At 35.2% G+C, this 13,433-nt stretch overlaps 1 protein-coding gene across 2 annotated transcripts in view; it reads left to right on the top strand.

Annotated features, from left to right (window-relative positions):
• The window catches only part of CPVL (carboxypeptidase vitellogenic like), a 39,977-nt gene extending 27,244 nt beyond the window's left edge, over positions 1 to 12,733 (top strand). For both annotated transcript variants that reach the window (XM_015810600.1, XM_015810599.1), the window contains 4 exons: positions 302 to 400; positions 2,314 to 2,487; positions 6,076 to 6,258; positions 12,433 to 12,733. In XM_015810600.1, the coding sequence (XP_015666086.1) occupies positions 302 to 400; positions 2,314 to 2,487; positions 6,076 to 6,258; positions 12,433 to 12,531 (555 nt within the window). In that variant the 3' untranslated portion in view covers positions 12,532 to 12,733. The remainder of the gene's footprint in view (positions 1 to 301; positions 401 to 2,313; positions 2,488 to 6,075; positions 6,259 to 12,432) is intronic.
• The last annotated feature ends 700 nt before the right edge of the window (positions 12,734 to 13,433 follow it).

Genomic DNA, 13,433 nt, shown 5'->3' with positions numbered 1-13,433 from the left:
AGGAAATTTTTTTGCTGGGTCAGACTGAGTGGCCCAGCTCATCCAGCCCATACTTTTTCCAAGGAACAAAATGACATTTCCTCTCAACTTATTTTGGTGACATTTGATTGGGACATTTTTCTTTTATGATTTGAAATATGGTATTCAGATGGATCTTGATGCAAGGAGGGCTCTTCCTTTTAGTATTTTTTAGTGCAATTATATTTTACCAACTTTTCTTTACTAGCTGTGGAAAAGTAAACAGTTGACATACTCAACAATGAAAATAAACATGTTGAACTTATATGATTTTCTTCCTCAGGTATTTGATATTCTATTGAATAGTGATAAAACTGGAACTCCTTCTTATATTCAGACTGTTTCAGGATGTAGCAACTATTTCAATTTCATGCAGTGCCAAGTAAGTACTCATGAGAAAAGGCAGACATATTGAAAATATGCAGTGCCTTCAGAAAGTATTCAGACCCCCTTCACTTTGTTAATTTTGTAATGTTGCAGCCTGATTCTACAATTATTCAGACCCTTTGCAACAACACTTGAAATTTAGTTCAGGTGCCTCCTGTTTCTCTTGATTGTTGCTGATATGTTTCTAGACCTTGACTGGAGTCCACCTGTGGTAAATTAAATTAATTGGACATGATTTGGAAAGACACAAACCTCTCTACAGAAGGCCTCACAGCTGACAATGCATACTGTAGCAGAGCAAAAGCCATCAAGTCAAAGGAACTGCCTGCAGAGCTCAGAGACAGGATTATTGCAAGAAACAGATCTGGGAAAGGCTACAGTAAACTTTCTGCTGCACTGAAGGTTCCTAAGAGCACAGTGGTTTCCATAACTCTCAAATGAAAGAAGTTGGCACAACCAGGACTCTTCCAAGAGCTGGTCGCCTGGTCAAACTGAGCAATCGAGGGAGAAGGGCCTTAGTAAGAGAGGTGACCAAGAACCCAATGGTCACTCTAAGCTCCAGAGATCTTTGTGGAGATGGGACAGAGTTACAGAAGGACAACTATTACTGCAGCCCTCCACTGATCTGGGCTTTATGAAAGAGTGGCTACATTGAAGCCTCTCCTCGGTGCAAAACACATGAAAGCTCACTTGGATTTTGCAAAAAAGCCCCTGAAGGACTCTCAGACTCTGAGGAACAAGATTCTCTGGTCTGATGAAACCAAAATTAAACGGTTTGGGCTCAATTCTAAATTGAAGTGTCTGGAGGAAACCAGGCACCCCTCATCACCTGCCCAGCATCATCCCAATAGTGAAGCATGGTTCTGTTTTCTCTTTGTCATTATGAATGTAGATTAATAAGAAAAAAATGAATTTCAACAACTATAGAATCAGGCTGCAGCATAACAAAATTGACAAAAGTGAAGGGGGTCTGAATACTTTCTGAATGCACTTTATGTGTACACATTTAAAGAATGATAGTGACATGATGACATTCTGCAAAAATTAGATTAGATGAATAAGACAGATTTACTTTGTTCTGTCTTTGAAGGCTTGCATGAAAGATTCCTTCTTTTTCTTAAGGCCAGAATTGTAGTACCAATAGAAGAGAATATTTGTAACTCAGGGATGAATTGTGAAGAGCTTGGTGCTTAAGACCTCACAGCCAGATATGTGTTTTACTAGGTCAAGAAGTCAATGAAGACAATGTTATAGCTACAGTAACATAGATATCTTTCTCTTCATCAGCATCCTAATTCATTCTGTCTGTTTTGCTCTGCAGAAGTGCATTCTTCTTAAGGAAGAAAGAATTTATTTTCTTCCAGACTTGTGGTCAAACCTATTGGCTAGGTTGTCTACATAGATTTTTTTTCATATTGTAAAGCTTTGTAAAAGATATTGAGGGCAAATGGTATAAAAATCCTGTTGCCAGCATGCTCAATGAGTTGGGCTGTTAGATCTGGTCCAGCAGACTTTTTTTCTCTTATTTAAAAGAGCAACTAGTGAAGTATTTTTCAGCATCAGAATTAATTTAGTGTATTTACATTAATCAATGAAAAACAAATAACTTGCATTTTTATTACTCAATACCATATCTTTTTACAAACTGATGGCTTTTTTCTTCTTATAAAATTAATTGATATGAACATACTAAATTGTTTGCAATAGTGGCGAATACTAAATTGTTTCATCATTTCAAACTTGAACATGAACCTGCAAGGTCAATTGTTTCAGTTCTCACAAACACAGTGATAAGTACACTTGGCTGCTATAAGAAGAAAAGCAGAATCATCAAAAATGTAGTTGCATGAATTTGCTTTGATGAAATAATTTTATATGTGTTCTTTCTCTTTATTATTTTAATAACAGGAACCTGAAGATCAGGAATATTTTGGAAAGCTATTATCACTACCAAACATAAGAAAATCTATTCACGTTGGAAATTTGACCTTCCATGATGGTTCTGTGGTTGAGGAATATTTGCTTGAAGATGTAATGAAGACAATAAAACCTTGGTTGGCTGTTTTAATGGATCATTACAGAGTAAGTAACATGCCAGGTTGAGTTTCTTACTTATCAGTTTTAAAACTTGAATATTTAACATTATTATGACTGATATTGTATTTTTATAGAAGACAAGTGTACTATTTTAAGAGAGAGAAAGAGTGTGTGTGTGTTGTTGTTTTGCAAAGACAATTAATTGCAAATTCCTCAAAGAACTTGTTTATTAGTTACAAAGTCAAGAGTGAAATCAAATCAGGATACACAAGTAAGAATTTTCCAATACAAATTTAAACGTCCTACCCATAAAACTGTGCAAGCAACTATGTTCCCCAATATGATTATTTGGCGGGCTTTTTATGCAACACTTTGTTCCTAGTCTTGGGAACAGCCGATGACCTTGGTTCCCATGGAACAAAAGATTATTTTGACTAACAAAGCACCTGGGCAACCCTTCTCCCTCCGTTCTATGTGGCAACCTAGAATGAGAAGGAAAATTACTGTAGCCATGCTCATTTGCAGAGTTGACACATGATAGTTACCTTGTCAAGGATAGGGGGGAAATGAAATATTAAATAAAAAATTAAAACATAAAATCTATTAATAGAATCTATTTACCCCAGAGCTACTGTTAGTACATTGCAATTAGGTTGGAGGAGTCATAGGTTTCAATCTCATTGGGCATACAGCTCTGTGACTAAATTTGGATCAATCATTCTCTCTTAGTCTCATCTATCTACTAAGACTTTTTTGAGACAGATAAAATTAGGGGGCCTCTCCAAATAATCATCTCAATTTCTCAGTTGAAATGTAAATAGAAAAAATAAATATCTCACTTCTGCTTCTGCATTCTTCACAGGGTATTATTAAACAATGCAGATTGTATGGCATATAGGTTAGTAAAAATATTTCTACCCTTATAAGGATAATTATAATAATCAACATATTATTAAATGTAATGTTTTTATTGAGGTCATGGAAGATCAAGACTTGTTACTGAAGTTCATGTGCCACTATAATCCTCTTTCTATATATGATATATATATCTTTTTAAATGACCATGGAAACATCCAACATTTGACTAAAAAATATGGTCATGCTAAATTTTAATATTCATTTTGATCACATTAAATTACGCTATCTTTCTATCAAAGAATGGGCCAATGTGTCATAGAAGTGTCTAATAAGATTTAAAGGGAAAGACACCTTTGTAGAACAACGTATGTTCTGGTATTAATAAAATCTCCTTTTTGAAATGATGTACACTCAAATATCTTAATTCTGAATTGGAAATTCACAGTATTTTCCAATCAAGCGCTGCACTTGCACTTCGAGGTGGCATGAAAAATGCTGCACATGAAAAAAGATGATCCAAATAATAATATAGTAAAAACAATATTTAAACTAATATTTTTGAAATGAGTATCATTAATGTTAGTCTCTGGATACTGAATAATGTTCAATGGGGCAGTATCCAAGGATTTAAGGGAAATGCCTATGATTCTGAATTTTTAGGCCAAACCTGGTTCCCTAGGAATAAGGAAAGAAAAAAGGCAAGATGGCAGCTATAACCATGTAACTGAAGGCTTATCTCTTTTTTAATTGTTTAAAAAAGGACAGGGCTTCAGTCACAACTGCCATCTTGAGGTTTTGATTCCTCCTCTGCATATGTTCCTGAACTGATCACATCTGCTCTCAATCTTCCCTTCCATTTAAATAGCAAAGTCTAATGGCTTAATGTTCTGCTTCTGCTGTTTATTTCTGTATAAACTATATAAACTGCAATGAATAGATTTCAGCTGTGATACTATGTCTAGATAAGTAGAGAGAGAGAGAGAGAGAGAAAACAGAGTATATTTATGTATAAATACACATACACATAATTTTATTAAAGATTTTGAAGAAGGAAGAAACTAATACAAACTAATACAAAGTAAGAAAAAGGAATAAAATTAAAAGTGCAAGAAAGTGGGAAAAAGTAAAAGGTAGAAAAGGAAAAGGATACATTCTTTACAGCAATTATAGGTATAATTATAAATTTCCCAATTTATAGGTGCAGCTCAACTCTCTTTCTATAATTTATCCTGTCTAATAATCTAAACCATAAATCATAAGTTTTTATTCTGTTTTATGCAAAAAGTCTATAAGGGATTTCCAGTCAGCAATACATGTAGATATTGTCCTTTCTCTGACTAAAGACCTCAATTTTGTTATCTCAGCAAGTTCCATCATCTTCACCAACCATTCCTTCATTGTGGGTACTGCCAAATGTTTCCATCTTTGTGCATACATTAATCTTGCTTGTTCTGGAAAGATACTTTCTGATCATGTAATAACGTTGGTGACATTTTCTGTATTTCTGTCCTAGCCTCTAAGTAGAGCTAAAGCTAAAAGTTTTGAACTTTTCATCTATGTGTTTTAAAATTCTTCCCAAATGTTCAAATACCATCTCTGTATTTTAAATTTAAAACAAAGTTTGCTTAATCCCTTGTAGACAATAGAAACATTAGACTTTTAGATCCTTATTTATTTCTTGAACAATATTTTGTCATTTTTAATGCAATTAAGGCTGTTCATTCCAGCCTCTGTAAATATAATAATAGTATATGACGGTGATGGTGAACCTTTTAGAGACCGAGTGCCCAAACTGCAACCCAAAACCCATTTATGCATCGTCGAGTGCCAGGTAGGTATGGCCCATTGGCTGGGTATGGCCCATTGGGTGGGCATGGCCCATTGGGTGGGCGTGGCTGCGGTGGTAATGGCAGACTGGGTGGACTAAAAAGTTCAATCAATAAATTCCAACTTTGCAAGACCTTTTTTTTTCCTGCGAGAAGTTGAAATTGACTGATTGAACCTTTTTTTTTTTTTTGCACATGGCGGCGGAGGCCTAAAGCGAAAAAGTTTTATAAAACCCAGTTGAAGGCCTAGGACTGGGGCAACAGCGCGTGTGCCCACAGAGAGGGCTCTGAGTGCCGCTTCTGGCACCCGTGCCATAGGTTCGCCACCACTGGTATATGACAAGATTTGCCATTGTGATCTCTATGGGTAAAACATTTAAAAATAATAGTATTCTAGAATTAATAAAGTGACAAGGGCTTGAAATGCATATTATGGTTAAAAGAATGTGAAGCTGCTGCCGATACCCAGTGAAGGCAGGTTAAGGACCTGATTCCTGCAAAGTGGACCCTTTCTGTAACTTGTCAGGAACTGCTAGTGTTTTGTCAAATTCAGAAGCAGAAATTGTGCATCTCAGAAACCACCATATTATGTAGGCTTCTGCTTTTTTGTTTTGTGTCTCTGATCTCTCTGTGTTAGATCTCAAGATGCCCTTTTTTAGGCTGATCTCATTCTGCAGCAGTTTTTGCTCCTTTAATATTAAATTTATGATATAAATGATTGATGTAATATTTATCAGTTATTGACAATCCAAATATTCTTTTTTACTATACAAATGACTAAAAATACATAGAAATCAAAATAAAATAATAAAAACATAACAGCATAAAATCAAGAGTAACAACAACGATCATAATTAAAATAATACTTGGGGTTGATAAAAATCAATAAAACAAATTGAAAATATTGTTTTGAGCTTTGCTTGTTTTTGTATTTACATTTGACTTCCAGGTTCTCTTATACAACGGGCAACTTGATATCATTGTGGCAGCTCCACTTACTGAACGATTTCTGCCTACTGTGCCATGGGGCAAAGTGAAAGAATACAAAAATGCTGAGAGAATTGTATGGCGAATACATGATAAAGATCCTGAAGTTGCTGGCTATGTACGCCAAGTGGGTGAATTCTATCAGGTGAGATGAACTATTTTCTAAGAAAAATAAAACAGGTTAAATATGACACAGCAGAAGGAGAGCCATTTTAGTCTATGGTAGCAAAGGTTCAGGAGTCTGATAGAATCTTTTTAAACTAACACATTTTATTAGAAGGCATAAGGTTTTCTGATTGTGTGCCCATTTATCTGACAACTTGTGGGAAAGGAATAAGAAAAGGGAAGGAAGGAAGGAAGGAAGGAAGGAAGGGAGGGAGGGAGGGAGGGAGGGAGGGAGGGAGGGAGGAAGGAAGGAAGGAAGGAAAAATCCATTAAAATATGTGCAACTCAGGGTTAAACTGAAGTCCTTGGTATTCTCTTGAGTTTAGTTGTTTGCTTGCAGATGTTTCATTACTCAACTAGATAACATCATCAGTGCTAATGAGTGGGAAGTTTGTTCCATGTTTATATAAAAATACATGTCAAGAATAAAAATATCAAAATATCAGAAGAGAATAAGAAAAATAAAAGATGACTTCTTCAGTCTATAATCAGCATATGACCTCAGTAGGTGTTCCTGAAGATAATTTATCTCTTGGTTATTTATCCTGTCGTAGACATATCAACAAGTTATTCTAGTCCCAGGAATTTCTCTAAAATGAAGTGAAGAAAAGGTCCTTGTTTAGCAACCTCAAATGGGAGTGGCAACTTGTTCACTAAGCAAAGCAATCACTAAGTAAATCACTGCAATTGTGCTTATGCTGTTACTTCAGCTTTGCTTTGCTTTGCAAACCTGCAAAGACTGTAAATGCAAGAATTGTTTGCCAAGTTATTTTCATTAGTTGTAACTGTGAATAGTTACTAAATGAGGACTACTTCTAAGCGTGCCAAAGTGAAATACTGTGCCACTTCTTTCATTGCATGTGATTGACTCTAATCTAATTAGAATCTAATTTAATTTCCTTCCTACAAGCACTGAGAAAAGAATTTTAGAGGTAGATAGTTTATTTTATTTATTTGTTTGTAGGCTGCCTTCATTATTTTTACAAATAACTCAAAGTGGCATATCTAAACATAACCGACACACATCTCTCCTCTTATTTTCCCCACAAAAACTTTGTGAGGTGGGTTGGGCTGAGAGAAAGTGACTGGCCCAAAGTCATTCAACTCGCTTTCCTGGCTAAGGCAAGACTTGAACTCATGGTCTCTAGCTTTCTAGCCTGGTTCCTTAAACACTAGACCAAACTGACTCACATATGCAGTCTTCTCTGTCCCAAACTGATTAATGATGTGAGAAGCAACAAGAATTTATTTTACCAAATCTTCTTTCTATTCTTATTCCCTTAGGGTGGACAATTGATCAGAATTACTACTGTTAACTCTAGACAAAAAAAATGATATGCCTTTGACAGGCTATTATTGTGCATTGGCTTGTCACAAAAAAATACATTCTCAATCAGCAACACAAATTCTTAGAAATACGTTTTGCTGTTTTGGGATTCTGACTGGTATTCTTTAGACACTTAAGTATGGCTAATGCAGTCTTAATATCAAAACAACTGCAGAAGATTCTAATCAACTTAAGATAAGTCTTTGCTGTTTCAAAAGAAAACATTTACTATTAATTTATACTAAGAATCTTAAGCTTTGAAAAAATTTCCTGCCACATGACCTTAATATAAAAAATGTGCTAGTTTACATTGGTTCTATATAAAATAAATAAGGATGTATTCAATTATAGTACAATGAAATAATTTAGTTTATTGAATTAGCCAAAGTGAATGCATTAAAGCAATCAAAACTCTACTTAAAATCAAATTTATTTAATATTATAAAAAGGTCACAAAATAGAAGTTAATGTTAGCTTGAGATTGGTAGTTAATAAAATACACCTATGACAACAGCAACTAAAAAGCATATAAAAAGCCTCTCTATCCCAAAGTTACTTCTTGGATTAATATGCTATTTTCTTCTACCATTCCACTATTTATTTATTTTTTAAAAAATAATGCTTTACTGTTCAGTATAATTTTGCATAGAGTCCCATGCAAAAGGCTTGGTCACATATGTTTTCCTTCTGTGCATTTGGAAGAATGAATAATCCATGATACCATTCTGTTTCAGATAATTCGTAATTAAATCATGGTTTCAAATAAATTATTTCGTTAAGCAAGCCAAATAAACAATCCAAATCCAATTGGGGTTTGCTTTAAAATAATTCCTGATTCATTTATAAAAGTATAGTTGTGAATTTAGTAAAGTAAAAATGCCTGTTTGCTTAATATGCTTTCTCTTTTCTTATGTCCTATTAGTTTTTCCTTCCTTCTTCCAGTTGTCAAGTTCAGCAGTCTCACAATATTTTTCTGTTTGTATAAGAACTGTCATAGAAATTCAGGTCTTTACCACACACATTGCTGTTTCATTTAATAATTTCACAACTAGGATGATGATGGTGATGTGTGTGTGTGTGTGTGTGTGTGAGTGAGAGAGAGAGAGAGAGAGAGAGAGAGAGAGAGAGAGAGAGAGAGAGAGAGAGAGAGAGAGAGAGAATAAAAATGGTATATGCTCAATACAATCTTTTGTTGAAGGAAAAGTCTTCATCATGGCTCAGTCCAAGCCGGGAATAAACAACGTGGCGACTGCTTTAGAAAGAAGGTTGCAGTTTATTGAAGAGGAGAGCCAGACAGAAAGATGGCTCTGGAAGAAAAGAGAGAGAGAACACATGTAGGGAGTGGGTTTTTATACTTTCTTGAGCCTTTTGTTTGGAGTTGTTCCTGTGGCATGAACTTTGACCTGAGTCTGAGTGTGCCTTTCTGGTATTCTGATGGTGGTGGGCTAATCCTATTATGTCTCAAAGGTCAATCCTGCTTCCCTGGGATTGTGATGACTCTTAGATTTTTGGTGTGAGGGATTGTTGATTCTAGGGATCTTTCTTCTTAATACCAGTTCCCTGACTCCAGTCTTTCTGACAAGATTATCACATCTGCAATTCTGCAGACTTGTTTTCTGTTTGGGACAGAGAGACTTGGGGGCGGAGTTGGTTTCTGCTTTTAAAATCCTTTAGGGAAATATATTCTGCCTTTTAAATATTTCTTTCTCTGTGAGTTCTACTGTTACTTTCTGTTTGCGCATAAATACCATTTGGAATTGAATCCTGTTAGGTTTTTTTTCTTTTTCTACTCTTTCTTCCAATTCTGGACAGAGAGAGACTGTCTAGTCTTTTTTTCCCCCAAGAAAGTATATGTACATGTGGAACTTTAGCTTTCGCAGTTCCATCAAGCCTGAATGACATTGCTGGCATTTATAAGATGTTTAGCATTATCTCCTGATAGTTGTCCGTGGATTGCAGAATAGAAGGGAAGTCTTGAAGCATTAGAATAGAGGTCAAAATGATTTCAAGTGAGTTTGATCACTGCAATTTTAAATAAGTATGTGTTTCAAAATCTGGTTCAAGTGAAGGGACAGCTTCAGCTATTTATGTGAGTTTTGAATGGATTGTTGTAAAGATAGTGAGGAAACATTGATTTGGCAGTACACAAATAGAAAGGCAGAATAACAGAATAATCTCAGTGGTTTTCTAGTTCAACTTCCAGCTCAAGCAAGAGACCCTATAACATTTCAGACAAATGGTTGTCCAATTTCTTATTAAAAACTTCCAATGAAGCATCCATAACCTCTGGAGGCAGTGTCACTGATTAATTGTTCTAGATGTCAGGAAATTTCTCCTTATTTCTAAGTTGCACCTCTCCTTCATAAGTTTCCATTCATAGCTTCTTGACCTGCCTTCAGTGCTTTGGAGAATAGATTGGCTTTCTCTTCTTTGAGGCAGCCCCTGAGATATTAGAATACTGTTATCATGCTCTTTGTTACACTAGACATACCCAGTTCCTGCTACCGTTTTTCATGTTTTAGCCTCCAGTCCCCTAATCATCTTTGTTGCTCTTCTCTGCACTTTTTCCTAAAATCTCAACATTTTTGTGTGTGTTATGGTGACCAAAACTGGATGCAGTACTCCAAGTGTGAATACTTACCAAAGCAGAATAAAAGTGGTACTAACACTTCACATGATTTTGATTCTATCCTCTGTTAATGTAGCCTAGGACTGCATTGGCTTTTTTGGTGGCTGCAGCATACAGCTGACACATATTTAAGTGATTCTCCACTAGGAATCCCAGATCCCTCTCACAGTTACTGCTATTGAGCCAGGTACTACATATTCTATACTTGTGCATTTAGTTTTTCTTGTCCAAGTATAAAACTTCACTTTTCTTATCGTTGAATTTCATTTTGTTGTTTACAGCCCAATGTTTTGTCAAGATCCTTCTGGATCTTAAACCTATCTTCTTACATGTTGGCTATCTCCACCAGATTCATTGGCGACTTTGATAAGTTCGCCCTTCTATCCCCTCATCTAAATCAATTATGAAGATGTTGAAGAGTCCTGGGCCTAAGAAAGAATTTTGGGTACCTCACTGCATACTTCTTTCCATTAAGGACTATACTCTGAGTGTGGTTGGTCAGCCAATTACAATTCCATCTGATGGTGATGCTGTCCATCCTACATTTTTTAAGCTGACCATGAAGTAGGTTGTGGTCTATTTTGTCAACTGATTAACTGAAGCCCAAATAAATTATGTCCCTAACATTTCTCTAATCCACTAATTTAGTCACATTATCAAAGAATGAAATAAGATTTGTCTGGCATGATTTGTTTTTGACAAACCCATGTTAGCTTCTGGTTATAACTTTTCTTGCCTCTAGTGTTTGCAGATTTGTTACTTGATTATCCTTCCTAGAATCTTTCCAGGTATCTACGTCAGGCTGACTGGTAATTTCCTGAATCCATGTTTTTATCTTTTTTGAAGATAGGAACTGTGTCAATTCTTTTTTCTTTCTGTTGTCCAGTACTTTCCCAGTGCTGCAGGATCAGTGATACGATGGTTTTGAGATTACATCTGCCAGTTCCTTCATAACCCTGGAATGTAATTCATCTGGTCCTGGTGATTTGAACTTGTCTAGAATAGATATGTGTTCTCTTACTGAATGAGTGAATGAATAATTGTGTGTGAGGCCTGAGGTTTTCTTCCTTGTGAAATGTTCATTTTCATTGTTTTCATTTTCCCTTATGCCAATCTCATTTTAATTTGATTTGGTTATGTATGGTTATGCAATGTTAATTGAAAAGAGGAAATAAACTTGAAGTATCACTGGAATCACACATTGGAATAGGCCATATCTTGATTTGTCTGGTTATGGAACAGTGTGTGTAACAAAACATTGATCCTGTAAACTGTGGTTTATGGCTTCACATTATATATTGTGAAGGCAATTACTAATACAAGTATTACCAATTTAGTAGCACTGGTAGTACTAATACTACTAATGCAACTAAGAATAGCTTTGTAGATCATTTATTTGTTCATTCATTAAATTTTTATGCTGCCCATGTCCCCTGTATTTGTTTAATTTGTATAGTTGCCCACTGCAAACCAGCAACTTTGGACAATGATCATAAAAATAATTAAAATAGATAAAATCTAATGCAAAAAAATAGCCAAGAGATATTATAATCTTTTGGTGTCAATGCAGCCAGGAAACAGAGTTCTTTACATACAAGCCAGGTACATAGCTAAGTTTTCAAAGCCTTTCAAAAGGATTATGGCTATTCTAATCTCAGGAGGGAGAATGTTCCACAGGACAAGAACTATGGCAGAAAGGACACATCTCTTCTTAAGTTGACGTTCCTTGACTGATGGGACCCAGAGCCCAGGTAGAATCAACTGGGATTCTATGGTCCCTCAGTTAACCTTTTCCAAAGTCACAGAGAGCTTTAAAAGTGACAACTAGCACCTTGAATTTAATTTGAAAATATACTGGCAACCAATGCAGCTCATGAAGTGTTATATGTGCCGAATAGTCACACTATTGACAGCCTGTGCAACTGTATTCTGTATCATCTGAAGTTTCCAGAGCTCTTCAAGGACAGCCCTTGAAGCTTATTATGGATATGTTTCTAACATAAATGGTGAGATTTGTAGGTGGTTGTTTGTGTATCTGCTTTGCATGAACAAGTTATTAAATAAGGATCAGATAATAGGTAGTGACTAAGATTTTAAAACAGAGTTCCATAGATAATGCTATTTAATATGTCCGGGAGCATTTTTCCACCCATTCCTTTGGGATATCTCTAATTTATTTTTTATATGTAATTTCATAGGTCATTGTTCGAGGAGGCGGACACATCTTGCCTTATGACCAACCAGAAAGGGCTTTGGATATGATGGATAGATTTATCATGGGAAAAGGATGGAAATAAAGTAGATATGGAAAATAAAATCCGATAGTTGAAATCCTTTGGAAAGTTCTCAAGAGATTGATTGATCAGTATTGATCAGAGGAACTGATGAAATATTATTGGGGCTTTCCCCCCACTTTGGAAAATCTGTTTTAATCTGTAATTAAATTATTCATCTAACTTGAATGTTTTGTTCTCAAAATAAATGACACACATCTCTGTCTCTGTCGTTCTGTTTCTTGTCCTGAATATCAGAACCCAAAATAGATAATCCTTATAGCCATTTCCAACTTTTTTGTTTAGTGAAATAATGGTCATGATAACAAGTAGTATCCATGGAGGGTGTGGTGGGTCAAAGTGGTGCAATTGTGTACCATTGATTTTTTTTATTGTTGTATTTTGCTTCAAATGTGAGCATTTTATCTTCATGTGACTCTTAGTTGAGGGAATGACAGAAAAAGGTAAAAAAAAATAATTCTATTCTGCCTTGGAGACATATAACAGAACCTTTAGAATTGATTTCCAGCACAAGCTGAAACAAGAAACACAGCTTTCACATTGAGATTGTTAAGCCGTTATTTTATTCAAACATTTGGTACTAATGTAAAGTTAAAAGTCTATAAACACATAATATAATTTTTTCAATTTTTATAAAGATGGCACAATAGAACAAAAAAACTTTTTACAAAGAATTTATCAGCAATTGAATAGCACCAAACCCAATGGATTTTTCTTCCAATTAATGAATTGCTCGGGCAATTATGTGAACTTCTTGGGAAGTATTTCTTACTAAACTGTAGAAGGCATACTTCTACATGAACAAGAACTGTATTATATGTGTTCTGTTGAACTGAATGAAATATATTGTTTTGAACTCATGGAAGGAAAGTTGACTATAAATCTAGCAATGAAAGAAAGGTAGT

The sequence above is a fragment of the Protobothrops mucrosquamatus genome, unplaced genomic scaffold, assembly GCF_001527695.2.
Source record: "Protobothrops mucrosquamatus isolate PMUCROS unplaced genomic scaffold, P.Mucros_1.0 scaffold12, whole genome shotgun sequence".
NCBI lineage: Eukaryota > Metazoa > Chordata > Lepidosauria > Squamata > Viperidae > Protobothrops > Protobothrops mucrosquamatus.
Note: the sequence above shows the minus strand (reverse complement) of the source record. Positions and strands in the feature narration are given on the sequence as shown.